At 39.2% G+C, this 15,881-nt stretch overlaps 1 protein-coding gene across 1 annotated transcript; it reads right to left on the bottom strand.

Annotated features, from left to right (window-relative positions):
* Positions 1-359: 359 nt before the first annotated feature.
* On the bottom strand, positions 360-12,767 carry GCSH (glycine cleavage system protein H). Its single transcript, XM_019711119.2, has 5 exons — positions 12,469-12,767; positions 8,649-8,728; positions 7,371-7,434; positions 1,536-1,667; positions 360-497 (listed from the first exon to the last, which is right to left on the bottom strand). The coding sequence occupies exons 1-5, from the start codon at positions 12,614-12,616 to the stop codon at positions 400-402; spliced, it is 522 nt and encodes a 173-aa protein (XP_019566678.1). The 5' UTR covers positions 12,617-12,767; the 3' UTR covers positions 360-399.
* Between the last annotated feature and the right edge of the window lie 3,114 nt (positions 12,768-15,881).

Genomic DNA, 15,881 nt, shown 5'->3' with positions numbered 1-15,881 from the left:
TCTCCACTGCCAGTTACTTCAAATGTAAAGATCATTAAGTATTCTGACCCAAATCCAGAGATGGGTGTAAGCAAGTTATAATATTATGTAGGGCTTAAGGTGTGTTATTGTTGAATTACACAAATTTTATAACTGAATTTTACCTCAAATAATTTCAGGAATGCTGAACATTGTAACTGTAGCCTAGCCTAAAAATATCATAGGGTGTTGTGAAGATGTATATTGTGTTTATCTGCAATCATTGGAAAGTTAAAGGGTATTTTCTTCCAGAAACATTGTAGTTTCTTTTCCATTGGTGTTACTAAAGGTTGCTATTTTAAATCTTCTATCCACCACTAATTTAAGACAACTATGCTAGATTAAGTTGTTTCACACAGCTTTATTCAAGGAGTTCGATTCTCACTCCTCAATAGACTTTATGTACTTCTCGTAGGCTTCTTCACTCATCAGCCCCTCTAGTTCTGAGGGATTACTCAGCGCCATCTTGATCAGCCAACCTGCAACCAAACAAAGTGTCTTATATTCCAGATGACCATTTTCAAGAGTAAAAGTCAAGTTCATTCAAAATGTAACATAAATTCTTTAGTGCCTCAAAATTAATGTAATACTCTTTAACTACAACGACTCATTGTTTAAGGAGCTTCACATTTTAGCTTTAAGAATGAAATTAGTATCCTGCATATCACAATTGACAAGATTACAGCTACAACAGATTCCACCATAACGGATGAAGAACTCTTAGGTTGTAATAAGCATCAACATAGGACACTGAAGACTTTACACAGGGATCCAAATATGTAAGACCAGGTATATCTTTCTTAACAACAGAACTCAACACTGTAACTACAGATGTGAAAGACATTAGTCAGAAGGGCTAGGTGACAGGCAACAGAGTACTACAACCTAATCCCAATCTTGCCATTTATTGGATGTGTGACCTTAACAGATAAATCCTTTGGGGCCTCAGTTCATCTACAAAATTCCTACTGGCCTACCTCACTGGGTTACTGTCAAGATGAAAATGTGAGAAAACTGAAAATTAATGAAATAAGTATTCTATTACCACCTGCATCACACAATATAGATCCTTATGTTTGAAGAGGTAAATACTTTGGAAGTGTTTACAATGAGTCTACAACTATGATTCTAAGAACCCTATAAATAAGGCAGTGCTTTTATCAACAGAGATCTTTTTTTAAAAAAACTTTTATTTATTTTAAGTGTGTTTTTCCAGGACCCATCAGCTCTAAGTCAATTAGTTGTTTCAATCTAGTTGTGGAGGACGCAGCTCACAGTGGCCCATGCGGGGATAGAACCAGCAACCTTGTTAAGAGCATCGTGCTCACCATCCACCCACATCAACAGAGATCTTAAACATAACTAGATATTTGGCTAATGTGTGTTTTCCTTTTTTAAAGCAGAACATTTAGTACCAAGAAGTGCAAAAGAATGAAGTCACAGCTAACTCTGGCCTTAAACTCTAGGCTAAGTGTTAACTACAGCAGTAATCCTTTGAAAAATTTCTAACAACTTACCATCTTCATAACAAGATTTGTTGACAAGTCCTGGGTTTTCTGCAAGAGCTTCATTAATTTCAGTTACTTCTCCTGATAGAGGAGAGTAGAGTTCACTAGCAGCTTTCACACTTTCCAAAGCACCAAACTCATCTAAATTGAAAAAGTGAAAGAAAATATTAAATGTCAAAAGTTAATGACCTGAAAATACAAAATGTGGAAAAATGGTCACTTCTAATACAGTCATGATAAAAAATTCTAAATGTCCTTAATTAAAAATAAAACACAGGTTTTGTCATGCTTATATATCACCTATGAGAAGGGTATAAATATTCTCAATAAAGTGGACTTACCTGTTCTAAACAGAGTAAACAAATGGTGATGTACCTGAATACCAGATGTGCCTGAGTTCAGTGAAACTCAACATTCTCTCAATTTACTGAGGCTCAGAAAAAACAAAATGAACATTTTAGAAGATTCCAGTACTGGTGAAGTACCTCAGACCAACCTTCCTATCGATAGAAGTTATAAACACTCAACAAAACGCGCACACACACAAATACAATTGTATGAAGGCTCTGGAGAGTGACCAGAAGGGGAGACAATGCTTGAAAAAAGGGACCCAAACTGGGTGAGATCTTCATTTATTCAATTTGTATCCTGGTAACACCACCCCATCCAAAGAGCAAAGTGTAACAAGACCACAAGTGAAAAACAGTCTTATTTGAGGGGTCAGAAGGTGGAATGTGGGGCTGCCAAGGTGGTTGGAAAATGGGGGTTGAAATTCTAGAAAGGAGCCACGGTGAAGAGAAAACGTAGTCAACAGAGAGATCCCCGAAGGACCCACAGTCCCACCTGATAGAATTACTAGAGAAACTTAAAGTAGCTATTATAAATATATTGAAAGACTTCATATGGGGGAATATTTACAAAGAAATGGAGATTTTAAAATGGACATTTCTACAACTGGAAAGTATAATATCTAAAATTTAAAAAATCACTGGATGGCATGAACAGCAAACTGGACACAATAGAAGAATCAGTGAACATGAAAAAAGATCATGTAAAATTAACCTATCTAAAGAACAGAGTTAAAAAAAAAAACAAAGGCTGAAAAGTGAGCTTTAATCACCTATAGGACAATATCAAACGGTCTAAACTGATAATAAGAATGCAACATACCAAAATTTTTGGGATATCGCTAAAATAATACTTAGAAGCAAATTAATCTTTTAGTTTTGCTTTTACTTAAAAAAGAGTATCTTAAAATCACTGACCTGGATTCTAAAAACACTGGAAAATGAACAAAACTGTCAGTTTAAGGAAAGGAGGCAACACTTGAAAGAAGGACAATACTGCTTATTTCTTTTAATGGCTTTTAGCCTGAGGAGAGGCACCAATCTGTGTAGTGTGGGGCACCCAAATTCTCAAAAGAAAATCTCAGTCTTACTGGCTTCGATAACCAGGAGACAAGAATTTGGGGCCACTATAGCTACTGGGAAGTAAAGTGGGAAATCCCAAGAAGGAGAGAGACTAAAAGGAAAATCCCAAATTCTGTGTATAAGCTCTATCCAGGTCTCTGAATGATCCCCATACCATTCGTGCACAAGGCTGACTCAAGTATCCTGGCTATGCTAAAAGAATGAAACTAGATTATAGCCGCCACCCACACGGGAAAGAGTGTTTTACAGTATGAGTAAAAAATTCAAGTAAAAAAGTACTTACAAAACCCAGCAAAACCAAGTTTCCACCTTAAGAAGCTGGATAAATAAGAAATTAAATTTAAGTAAGCTAAAGGCAGAAAACAATAAAAATATGAGCAGAAATAATGAAATGAAAAATAGAGAAAATAAACAGAAAAAATTTGGTTGTTTCAAAAGATCAATGAAATTGATAAAAAGCTAGCAAGTCTGATTCAAAAAAGAAAAAACACAAATTACCACAAGGAAGGAATAAAAAAGGGATCCTCAATACAGATCCTATGAATATAAAAGGATAATAAAAAGTGGATAATGGAAACGGATAGTAAGAATGAGCATCTTTATGCTGAATTTCACATGAAATGGAAAAATTCCTCAAAAAAAAAAAAAAAAAAAGCCAATGTAAGATAACATAAGATATGAATAACCTTATCTCTATTAAAGAAGTTAAATCTGTATCAAAAACCTTACCATAAAAAATTTCTGGCTCAGATTTCACTGGTTAGTTCTATAAAACATTCAGTGAAATAGTATTAATCTAGCACATTTTCAGAAAAAGAGAGGTAGGGACATTTCCAAATTTATCCTATGAGGCCAATATCACTTATTCCAAAATTTGACAAAGGCATTATGAGAAAAGACCAATCAATATCCATCATGAACATAATGCGAAAATTAAATCAAATCCAGCAATATTTTTTAAAAGATAATTTTTTGCATCATGACTACTAGGAATAAAAGCTTGGTTGAACATTCCAAATAAATCAATCTTTTTCATCACATTAACAGAATGAAGAAAACCGCTACAATTATGTCAATAGATGGAGACAATGAATTTGACAGAATTCAACATCCATGAGTGACACATCTCTCAGTAAACTACATATAGACAGAGAGTAATCACCTCATCTGATAATGGGCATCTATGAAAAACCTCACAGCTATACATCTATCATGCCTGGTGATGAAATGTTAAATGCTTTCTCCTATTCTCACCACTTATATTCAACATATTGAGGGACCTGGCCAGCATTAAAGCAAGGAAAAGAAATAAAATGCATAAAGATTAAAGAACACTCTTTACAGATTACATTATTGTTTACATAGAAGATCCAAAGGAATATACACAACTATTAGAATCAGTGGATTTAATAAACCCCAACTAAACACAAAAGCTAAAACTGTATGAATGTTATAAGGAGAAAACATGGAAGAATACCTTTCTGAACTTGATAAAGACCAGAGTTGCTCAAGCTTTCTCTATTCCATTCATAGTGCCCTTAGTTTGTCAGTAACTTTTTATGGTGATCCCTAGACTAAAACAAATACCTAACAGTTTAATTTATTAAGAGGTTAGGTCCAAACTCATTAGAAGTTTTTACATTCTAACAACTGAGTAGCTGTCTGAAAGACTAATACACATAAATTGAAAGGAAAATTTGTCTGTTGCATACTGTACAAGTACTACACCAGGAAATCAGAAGACTGAATATCAACCATTGCCTTATTTGATGTTCCACACTGATTTTCATGAAGTATTTGCTTCAAAGATATATTACCCAAAGTAATATAATGAGATCTAATATTGAAACTGTTAACTATAGTGACCTACGAGTTTGTGTGGTGGCCAAAAGATGTTCAAAATTTAAAATACCCCACAGTATCATGTGGCACTGGTAGTATATATACCCCATTTCCACGAAAATAAGACCTAGTCAGACAATCAGCTCTAATGCGTCTTTTGGAGCAAAAATTAATATAAGACCGGGTATAATATAATAATTTAATACCGGGTCTTATATTAATTTTTGCTCCAAAAGACGCATTAGAGCTGATTGTCCGGCTAGGTCTTATTTTCAGGGAAACACAGTAATTTGGGAACTATATATGGAGATAGACAAAGACTTCTTAGAGAAGACACAATGTTCTATACATAATTTAAAACATTAATAGCTTGTACTTAAGAAAATGAAAAGTTATGACAAGCTATGACAAAATATATATCTGAAAAAGGAGTTGTATCTAGAATATATAAAGAATGCCTACAAATCAATAGTAAAAAGACAACCCAAATAAAAAATTTGGTATATGGCTTGAGTAGAGACTTCACACACACAAAACGATGTGAGTGGCAAAAAGTACATAGAAAGGTTCTCAACAATAATTTGTCACTAGGGAAATGCAAATTAAAACCACAGGGAGATAGATCTGCAGTGCCTGAGACTCATACTGTTGGTGAGAGTGTAAAATAGAACAACCACTTTGGAAAACTGCTTGGCAGTTTCTTATAAAGTTAAATATATACACTACAGAAATTCCACTCCTACATATATATACTTACCCAAGAGAAATGAAGACATACGTTCACAAAAGACTTATACAAAGGTTTATAGTAGCTTTATTCATAATAGGCCCAAACTAGATTTTAAACAAAAATCCATCAACAAGAGAAAGGATAAAAATGTGTTATATTCATACAATGGGACACTATTCAGCAATAAAAAAAGAACTGATCACAACATGAATGAGTTTCTAATTTATGACATTGGAAAAAAGAGACATCATACATACTGTGTGATTCCTTTTAAATGAAAAAGGATAGCTTTGTACCCTTGCACAACTTGCTAAACTTCTGTGTCTTACTGTCCTGAACCATAAAATAAAGTGATTAACATCTGCCCCACAGGGTTGTTGTAAAGGAGATAACACTTGAATTGTGCTCACGGAGCAGGCTCCGGGAACACCAAGGACAGAAATCAGATAAGAGGTGGTCTACTGAGAAGGGTTTTGCTTGGGAAGGTTTACACAGTATATGTTTGTCAAAACTCATTGGATTGTACTCTTAAGATCCATGGATTTTCACTGGATGTATCAATTTAAAAAAAAAAAACTTAGCAGAAAGTTTAAAGAATGCATTCATTAGTTCAGGGATATTACCCAACATATTTACATTAATAGAATTTTTTAAGCACAAAAAGTTTCCTGCTGCTCACTGTAAAGAGATGTTCAGAAAGCTATGGTCTCCTGCTTGAGAGTAGCAGAGTAGGTACACAGTAAATAAAACAATGTGAGAAAATAAAATAAGAACTGTGCTTTGATGTACAGAAAAAAATGGACAAAGATTATCAATCACAACAAGAGTTTTATTATGACGTCAGAAATGGTTTCTGCAAAGAGGGATGTGACCTTATACTATAATGATCAACTAGACTATTGAGAGCTAGGAAGCAGAAAAAAGTTCAAACAAGATAAATGATGGGGAAAGTTTAAACAGAAAAAGACATGGCCAGTACTGTCAAAGATATTTAGAACGTAGTTAAATTCTGTAGGTCTGTCTTATATACGTCAAGGAACCCATGAATACTATATGTGGTAGTACTGGATAACATTTATCAAGCACTAATCTTATGCCAGACATTATGCTATATTACATTTAATCATTACAACTATGAAGTAAGTAGGTACCATTATTATCCTAACATAAGATGTAGAGTAAGCATTTTCCCCCAAATCACACAGCTGATATATTGTGGGGCCAACATTTAAAACCAGGTTCAGATCCTTCTAAGCTCATTTTCTTTCCTGATATTCTTTAATGCATCCAAAGAAAAGCAGATTTTAGTTTTTAAACTTAATAGACCTCAGCTATATTACGCTGCATCAATGTAAGTGTGTGGAATGGGGAGCGAGGGTGCTCAGAGCCCTTTTCCTCTACTTCTTCCTGCCTTCCATTATGGCATCTAAATATGCTCAGTATTCTCCTCGCTATCATCCCTGGGTGGCAATATAACCCAAATCTGGCTAATGAGATAAAAAAGAGAGCCTGTCCTTCTCTTCCTACTTTTGGATATTGTCATTTGAGAATGTGCTGCTTTCAGATTTTGTTGCCGTTTTGTGACCTCTGACACAGGCAGAAAAACTACCACAAGAGGTTGTGTTTTTGATGACTTTCACTGAGCCACACAGCCAATCCCATATTCACCTATGTCCAGACTGTTGTATAAGATATAAATTGCTATTGTTTAATCTACTTTTGAGTTTTCTGTTACTTGAGTAAAAAGCACTCTAATTGATCCAGGGTGCAAACAAGTTATTCAAGGTAAAGAAAATTCATGGCGTGAATCATGACACATACCAAGATGAGAAAAACACTCACCTTGTTTGTTCAATTTTGTCCCAACTTCAGGCAAACTACAGTAAACAACATCTCCCAAAGCTTCCTAAAAAGAAAAACAAAATACCAAAAAACACAAACCTCTAAGAAATCAAATTAAACCTCCTGAAAAATAGGAACAAGCCAAACCCAAACCCCCCATAATTCAGATAGTAGTACACATTTTACACTTAATGGGCCACATATTTTTTTTTCTTACCCTTTAAAACACAAAAGTATTCGTAGATTAAGACCTGCAAAGAAACTGGCCACCAGCTGGATTTCCCACAAGCAGTAGTGACCCCCGTTACAAACCATATATCCCCCAAAAGATTACTGTCTCCTTTGAGATCAAACACACTGCTTTTTCACCTCTGCAGTTTTACTTAGTCCACTTCTCCTACTGCATTTGCTGAAATCCATCGATTCTGTAAATCATAGTCCTCATGCCTTGTACTCCCTGAAGGCCTTGACTCCAATAAGAAGTGATTTCTCCATCAGGTGAGTGGGTTAACACCCCTTATACCACTCAGGTTACCCATCATGTAATGTTTTGCATGTCATTTTCCATGTAGGTAATGACCCTCATAGATAAACTCTAGGCGGTGAGGACAACACTTAAACAGTATTTCACAAAGCACCCTCTACTGGGTTTCAGTAGGTACACAGATATGTCAATGAAGATACAGTTGTGATTGACTCTCAATACCTGATATTCCAACATTTCTCAAGAATACTATATACTTCCATCAGTTACATCCCCTTTCCCCCTCCTGCCTCACCCTCCACACAGATCAAGTTGAAAATCACTGACCTGTGCTATTTGGCTTGTTTTCTTTTACACAATATCTCAAATATGGGATGAGTGGGCACGGGAATTAAGAGAGAGAAAGACAGGCTAAATAAAAGTTTTCCCTCTGTGTAATTTGTACCAATCTAGGTTTTCCCTCCTCTTCATGTCCCCCTAGTTATGTGTATATCTCTGTATCTACAAAACACCGTCAACACGTTTGCTTGCTCTTTTTCTGCTTAACTGCCCCAATACGAAACAAACATATTTCTTTCTTGAATAAGATTTTCCTACTTTTAGTTTTAAATGTTAACCTTTCAATGTCTCTTAAAATACTGCCCTAACTAAATTATGTTTTACTTATTTAACTTATGATTGATATTTTTCTACGGGCCCAAAATACTAAGGGCAGAATAAACAAATTTTAAAAGGTAGAGACAATCCAATTTAGGTGAGAGCACTCTTTTAACTATTTTGAGACAATCCAATACCTGTGCAAAATTGCTGATTCCCACTGTTCCAATACCATTTTCTGTTGTTATCCATTCATGTTTCTCTGTGAATTTACGCACTAAAATAGAAGACCAATATTTCAGAAAAGCAGTATCATCATTTCTTAAAAAGCATTTTTCGTATCAATGCTGTGAAAAGGCAAAACTTTCCCAGTATTTGTGTTTGACTTAGTGACATTGCTTTTCAGTAGTACACTGCCCAGGAAAAAAACAGATCATGTGAAAAGATGGCACACCTTCTCAACAGTGGTATGTATCACTTAGACAAAGATGGATTGATGTGAATACCCTGTGCATCTTCTGGGGATTTGATTATTTGCTCTAACATTATTTAGTCTAAATCGTACACACACAATTTTGGAGGACATTTCAAATACGTATACTTGTCTACTACTAGTCTGTCTTGCAAAACAGTCTGTCCCTCTGAAGACAGACTTGGAGTGATCAATTTGGGGAGGAGCACAGAGGCTGCTGCTCATAAATTATTTAACTTAAAAAATAATAATGGGCCTCTTTAGTAGAGTTGACCTAACAGAGCTTCACTGCAACTTGGTTATAAAATGAAATCTTACATAAAATTGACCTGGAACAATTATAACTTCAATGAAGTTCTTAAAATTCTCCTTTAATGGATTTCAAGCCTGCCCTGGAAGAAATATGCTACCATCATTTAAAGAAGCAAACTATAAGATCAGAACTAAACAGTCACCTCAGCTAAGGCATTAAAACTGGTGGAAAGTCAAGCTCTGCCGAACATTCATTGGACAGATTAGCCCTTGGCTTTATGAGCTTCTTCTCCTCAAAGACATGATCGAACTATTCAAGGATTCCTGGGAGAAAGACTGACCAAAGTTCAAGAGATGTGAAAAAAAACTTAAGATTTAATGTTAAAAATACTTGCTTTAAGGCATAAGTAAGTTTTTAAAAAGCATATGCTATCTTCTTAAATAGATATTACATTCCAAAGTGAAGTATTTTTCTGAACATAATGCATCAGAAGTTAATAGGAAAATGGTTCAGTAATTCCAATACCGCTTTAAAGTACGACTTGCTAGTTCACGCTTCCCCTTACCCAAAAGATAGTTGTACTTAAAACAGCATTAAACTACTTTGTTACAGAGATCTGATACGCAACAGAACGTAGAGTATAGCTTATTACTTTCTTTTCCCCTAATCAGTAAAAAACTTTAATTTCTTACTCATCAGTGGAAGAAGTTGCAAAGCCTGACACAAAGGAAATTTGCTTTGCTTCATCCCACTTCAAATAACTGAATGCTACAAGTCAATCTGATCTTTTCATAAAAAGGTTAAGGTTTGTACTTGGTGTTCTGACTGCAACACTCTAACGCTGTTTGCCTTTTCTTAACTATTTCCTATCTCACCTAAGAAGCTCCTTCCTGACAGAAGCCTGGTCCAGCCCTCCAACTCTGGGCTCCTGAGCCATTCAGCCTCTTCCCACCCTGACCCCCAAACACTCACAGTACTGAACGTGCTACAAATAAAGCCTGTTTGTCAGTTTTCCCCAGGAAGTAGACAATAAGTACAAAGTAAGCAAAAGCAGAGCTTATATTTGTATTCCCAGTTCTAAACAATGCTTGGCATAGAGTAAGCACTTAAAAGTTGAAGTAATTTTTTTTTTAATTTAAGGGGATTCTGAGAAAAATATCTAGTACACATAGTTGTCTACGACACTCAGTTCTCTCATGCCCTTAAAACTCTAGAACTGGCAGTTTTAATCTAATATATCTTTTAAAGTAAGGGCTGGGGAACTATAAAATATGTGACTTCTTAGACTATTGTCCTGATTTTGGCCTTGCCATCTTCCTAATTGTAAAGATAATCTTAGGAGTAAGATCACTCTCACATTCAATTTAGCGACTGAGCAAGTTTAGAGGAAGAAGCAGCAACGTTACTATACCGAGGGCCAGATGACTTCAAAGTCCATTGAGTCTCTTTACTAGGCCATGCTATTTAGGCTAAAGACAATGATCAGGATAATTCTCCGGTAACCCTTGGCCCAACAGGAAAAAAGTGGACAGGAGATTGGGTAAATGATTACTTTCTTACTGAGCCTTGAGGAACAGCTTTTGACCTCAGAAAATTAGGCATTTTGAGTAACTTGTGAAAAATTTTGAACTTCTTTCAAAATCATTAGTCAGATAAAATATATTAATATTGGTCAACCATTTGTTTATTTGATTCTATACACTAATGTTTAATAACAAGTAACATTTGTCAATACTATGTGTCAGGCTATATGTAACAGTTACATTATACCATTTCATCCAACAACTGTGAGGTAGGATTACCATTTCCATTTTTCTGAGGAGGGAAATAGACTGAGAAGTTAAGTGACTCTACCAAGATCACACAGTTCATAAAAAATGTAAGTAACCAAAATTGGAACTCGGGTTTCTGTTTTTAAAAACCTAGGTGTTCATCCAGATCTTGGGTATTGATATTTAGGGCAATATTTAACTAGATAACTGTTTGAAAATGCAAAAACCTAACAAATAGTCAAACACTGAATAATCAAAAAACGTAGATTTGAAATTCAATCTCATCTGAGAAATGCTTTTCCTTTATATTCAAATTGGTAATGTACTGATATGTGGCATCAACATAGCTGAGGGGTTATAATAACGGGGTGGGGGAATGAGCATCTTTGGATCAGACTTTGAAATAAATAAATTTATCAACTCTTCCAGGCTCAAACAGGTTTCTAAAACAATAAACTTGATGAGACCACAGCCCGAGTTCTTAGTGGTGCAGTTGGTTAGTGTCTCAGTATTTGCCCACGATGTTAATTTGTAAGCGGGCATTTTCCCGCCAAAATCGCGTAAGGCGGGGCTTTTTTTTTTTTTTTACATTTTCTCGCCAAAATTAGACTTTCCGTAAAATATTCATATCTTTCGATCTGTTTGATATTTTTCTATGAAACTTTAAGTGTTTTAGTTTAAAAAGAGGTCTCTATTTATTTACTTTGCAAAATTTTTGCCGGTTCCAACTAGAGGCGATATGACGAGTTTACTCGTTTCCCGCAAAAAATGTGTTAAGAAAACGGTTTTTCCGCCGAGATAACTGCTGAAGGAGCACAGACCGCCAAGACATTTACGGGCAGGTCCCCCGGTTACTTCAAGTCCATGGAAATGGGGCCTCACTGTAACCCTAACACACATCCACGACTCAACATACACTTGAGCAGAACATCTTCTGTAAAAAGTCCAGAAGACTTTATCTTACTGTTCTTAGGAAATGACTGGGTCTTCAAAGTTTTGCTCGCTTTAGCTAGTAAAAATCTAGACCCTGGGCTTTAATTTCAATAAGTGCTCTTGCCTTAATTTTACTTCAGAGTTATCAATGATGGTCCGTGGAGCAAACTAAAGCCTATTATTTGTCTCCACTTTTAGGGTCCACGATGCCCACAAATGCGAGCTAACCTAAGGTCACGAAGGAGCTTAGCTACGCTTGCCGAGTTCTCCAGCAGCGAGCGGATGACGCTCCCGCCAGAACGAGCGGGGACTCGGCGACAGCGCGTGTGCTCCAGGCCTCCTCCCCCCTCCTACTCTCTCAGCCGCTGGACAAAGGCTGCGGTGTCGTCCACGCCACTTTGAGAGGGGAGCAGCAGCCAAGGAACTAGTGATCCCAGCAATAACAAGCGTGCGCAGGAGTCGCCTCGCTTGACCCGAGGCGAGAGGCAGCGAGGACTTGAGGTAAAGATCAAGGCCAGGAGGGAGGCGTCCCAGCTCCCCACGCCCCGAGGCCGTTCTGCTCGCCCCACGTGCCCGCCCGCGCTTACCCGAGAGCAAGTTGGGGCCGGTGCGCAGCGTCCGGACGGCTCCCACCCTCAGGCCCCAGGGCCGTGGCGCGCAGGGCAAGACGGGCACCGAGGCGGCGCGCAGGCTGCAGGCCGCTGCCCGCACGCTCCGCGCCGATCGCAGCGCCATGTTCGCCCGAGTGCAGAGGGTCGTGGTGCACCTCCTCGGCCACAGCTCAGTCGGGGTCGAGGCGGGGCGGGGGCGGGGGCGGCCCTGGACTGGAGCGAGCTGGCTGCGCCCGGGCGCAGGGGCGGGCCCCGGGCGGGGCGGGCCTGATACGGCAGCGTGCGAGGGGGCGCGACTCGGATTGGGCGACGCGCAGGAGGGGCGTGGGCAAGCGGAACCGCTTTAAACCGGGAAGGGACAGCGGTCGAGGGGCGGGGACCAGTGCGGAGGGAGTGACCGGGGCGGGCTGCGCAGCCGATGGGATGGGCGGTGCCTCCGGGGAGGGGTGGGGCTACGTCTCCGGGCGTCGCTTTAGGTGGAGTGGAAGCGCTAGGTCATCAACTTCGCTCTAGGTGACTGGCTCTGGTGGTGAGAAGTGTTGCCTGCTGGAATGGCTCTGCTGGGCCAGTACATTACAGTGCCTTTGTGCCAGGGGGTCTCAGGTAATGCGGGGTTCTCCCAGTCTTGTTAAAGGATACGTCCTACCCTCCTACTGAGGATCAAGGTCATCCAGAGTGGGGATTCATAGCCAGGTCCAAATAAAACCATTCCAGCCGAAGATGGTTGTTGGGCATTGGTCAGAGGCGCGCTGACACAAATGCAGTTTCTCTTTGACTTTTTGAAAACAATCCAAGAATCCACTTTATTACTTTACAGATTCCAAAAGGCTCAGGGTACACAAACGGGACAGACAGAATCATAAAACTCATAGGGGACAAGTATTTGCCCAAGAATCAGGAGTGGCTCCTTGGTGGAGACTCGACTGGAGCCAGTCAGTTAATGCAGGAGCAATCAAAAAGCAGAGTCGAGATCTAGCAAGGCTCTTGCTTGTGCAACCAGCCCCGTGACCAAGGTCTTCTGGGAAAAGTAGAAGACATATCTCCATCCAAGAAGACAAAAAAATAATTAAGTTCTGGAAAAGACCTCACCTTCAACACAGATTTTATGGAGTGGGCATGAATCAGCAAAGAAACACTGGCGTGAAAAGCACCTCAAGCCCCACACCTCAAATATTACAGAGTGGGTTCCTTGAAGTGTGTGTGTGAGTGAGTGTTTGTTTGGAAGCTCATATGTTGTTGCACTGAGCTTCTGCCTCACATAAAATTGGGATTGCTGGCACATCTGTGCAGTGCCTTGCAAGAGCTATCATACTCCATTTTCATGGGAGTAAATAATAGCCACTTATTGAGCCCTTGCTATAGATCTGGAACTGTGCAAACATTATCTGTTTAATCCTCTCCAAACCCCTTTCTGGTAGGTAAACTCATTTCGTACATGAGGAGCTGAAGGCACAGATAGTTTTACTTGCCCAGTAGTGGAATGGGGCATGGCGGGTGCTAAAGAATTATGTAGAACAGGGCAGGATAGATCGGGGTAGTGGGTATGACCTGCCCACAGAAGGGGACATCGCCTTTCATGCTTGCTGGGACCACGGGAATGGCCTGTTCCGGGAACCAACACGAGGGGTTGCTCAGATAGTGTCCTGAGGGAAGTACGAGGAAGCAATCTCTGTTGTGGTCTGGACCTAGCTAGCTGGCCTTGGCAGGAGTCACATCATGGAACTGTCTCTCCTCCACACATAACATGATGGAAGGAGTTGCCAGTTTGATATTTATAGTCAATAGAGAAGTGGAGTTTAGATGGGAAAGATGAGAAAGAGAAATGAAGAATTTACAATCTCTCCAGATCTTAGAACTTTTCCTATATAAAACAGACTGTTTTGTATGCATCTGGGCAGGTCTCTGTACCAATCTATTCAGAGACATGTGTACACCTTGCTGTGGGTTAGTTTATGAGCATCTCTTCATATATAGCTCATGTTCATACCTGATACAATAAGGGTTTGGGGTGGATAGAAGATGATGAAATCCCCAAGGTTTTATGTATATTGCATGTTATATGCCTCTATAAAGGATCTTGGGTTTTGATTGTCGGGGTACTAAGGTGGGATACTGATTCAACTGTCATAAAAAGACATTTAAGCTCTCATCCAGATAAAGGACTGGCAGTAGTTCAGCTTCAGGGTTAAGTCAGCTCTTTAAAGACTTCATCAAGCACGCATGTTCCTCTCATCTTTCTGCTCTGCCATCTTCACATTGTTCCCTGTGGTCTCAAGGTAGCTGTCAAAGTTCCGGGATTCTTACTCGGACAATGTCCAGCAGCATAAGAGCCCATCTCTTTGGGTCTCTTTTTATTAGCAAGCAGAGCTTTCCTGGAAGTGTCCTGGAGACCTCTCCTCATCTTTCACTGGCCACACTGGGTAATGTGCACACTAAACTGCTCACTGTCAAGGGAAATAGATTACCTTTACTAAGGCAAATCAGGTTTACCTTGAGGTGGTTACAGGGTCTTGTATGGGAGGGGTAGGTGGCTACCTAAAAAAGTTGGGATTCTGAAAGCGAGGAGGAAAGTCTGAAATGGGTTTGGAGCAGGCAATCTGGAGTGTCTGCTACAATGGGTGTGTGAGGAGGAGGAGAAGACAGGTGAACTGGAGAGGATGTATGAGGTGCTTTCCCCGCATGAGGGACGGGAAATGTGTACTCATCCACACGGACGCCTGGGAGCCTTTTATTATCTAGACCTGTGGTTCTAGAGCATGGTTACGGCGTCTAGTCTGACTGCACACTGGAGTCACCTGGGGGGCTTAAAATATATTGACACCTAGGTCCCAGCCCAGAGATTCTGATCTATTGGGATGAAGTCTAGGGATTCTAGCTAGCATGCAGTCAAGGTTGAGAACCGCTGGTGTAGATCAGCAATTCCCAACGTATCATCTAAGGAAGACTAGCCCTGATCGAGGTGCTGCAGTACTGGATGCCTTGGTCAAAGAGATTTGGAATCGTTACACACTTTGTCGCTCGTGCTGTCTCATTCCAGGACACGCATAGTGCACATGCAGCATATTAAAAGCTCTGACAATCCCCCGGCTAAAGAATTTATGTGACCTTTTATAACCCAGTGTTGCCCACATTTATTTGATCTAGAAACATTTGGGGAGTGATGACAGCTCTTATGGGTTGAATTGTGTCCCCTAAAAGGATACATTGTCGTCCTAACCCCCAGTACCTCAGAATGTGAGCAAATTTGGAAACAGAAATTGTTGCAGATGTAATTAATTAATTAAGATGAGTTAATAATGAATTAGGGTGTGTTCTTAATCCAATATGGCTAGTGTCCTTGTAAGAAGAGGAAAAGAGACACGGAGACATACTGGGGAGAAAGCCATCTG

Source organism: Rhinolophus sinicus, linkage group LG11 (genome assembly GCF_036562045.2).
Source record: "Rhinolophus sinicus isolate RSC01 linkage group LG11, ASM3656204v1, whole genome shotgun sequence".
In the NCBI taxonomy this organism is placed as follows: domain Eukaryota; kingdom Metazoa; phylum Chordata; class Mammalia; order Chiroptera; family Rhinolophidae; genus Rhinolophus; species Rhinolophus sinicus.
The sequence above is the reverse complement of the archived record's forward strand: the minus strand, read 5'-3'. Positions and strand labels throughout refer to the sequence as shown.

Coding starts and splice junctions, on each gene's coding strand:
- GCSH (XM_019711119.2), bottom strand. CDS start 12,616: ATGGCGCTGCGATCGGCGCGGAGCGTGCGGGCAGCGGCCTGCAGCCTG. Junction 7,435..8,648: donor GAATCAGCAATTTTGCACAG/GTATTGGATTGT, acceptor TTTTCTTTTTAG/GAAGCTTTGGGAGATGTTGT. Junction 498..1,535: donor CAAATCTTGTTATGAAGATG/GTAAGTTGTTAG, acceptor GTTTGGTTGCAG/GTTGGCTGATCAAGATGGCG.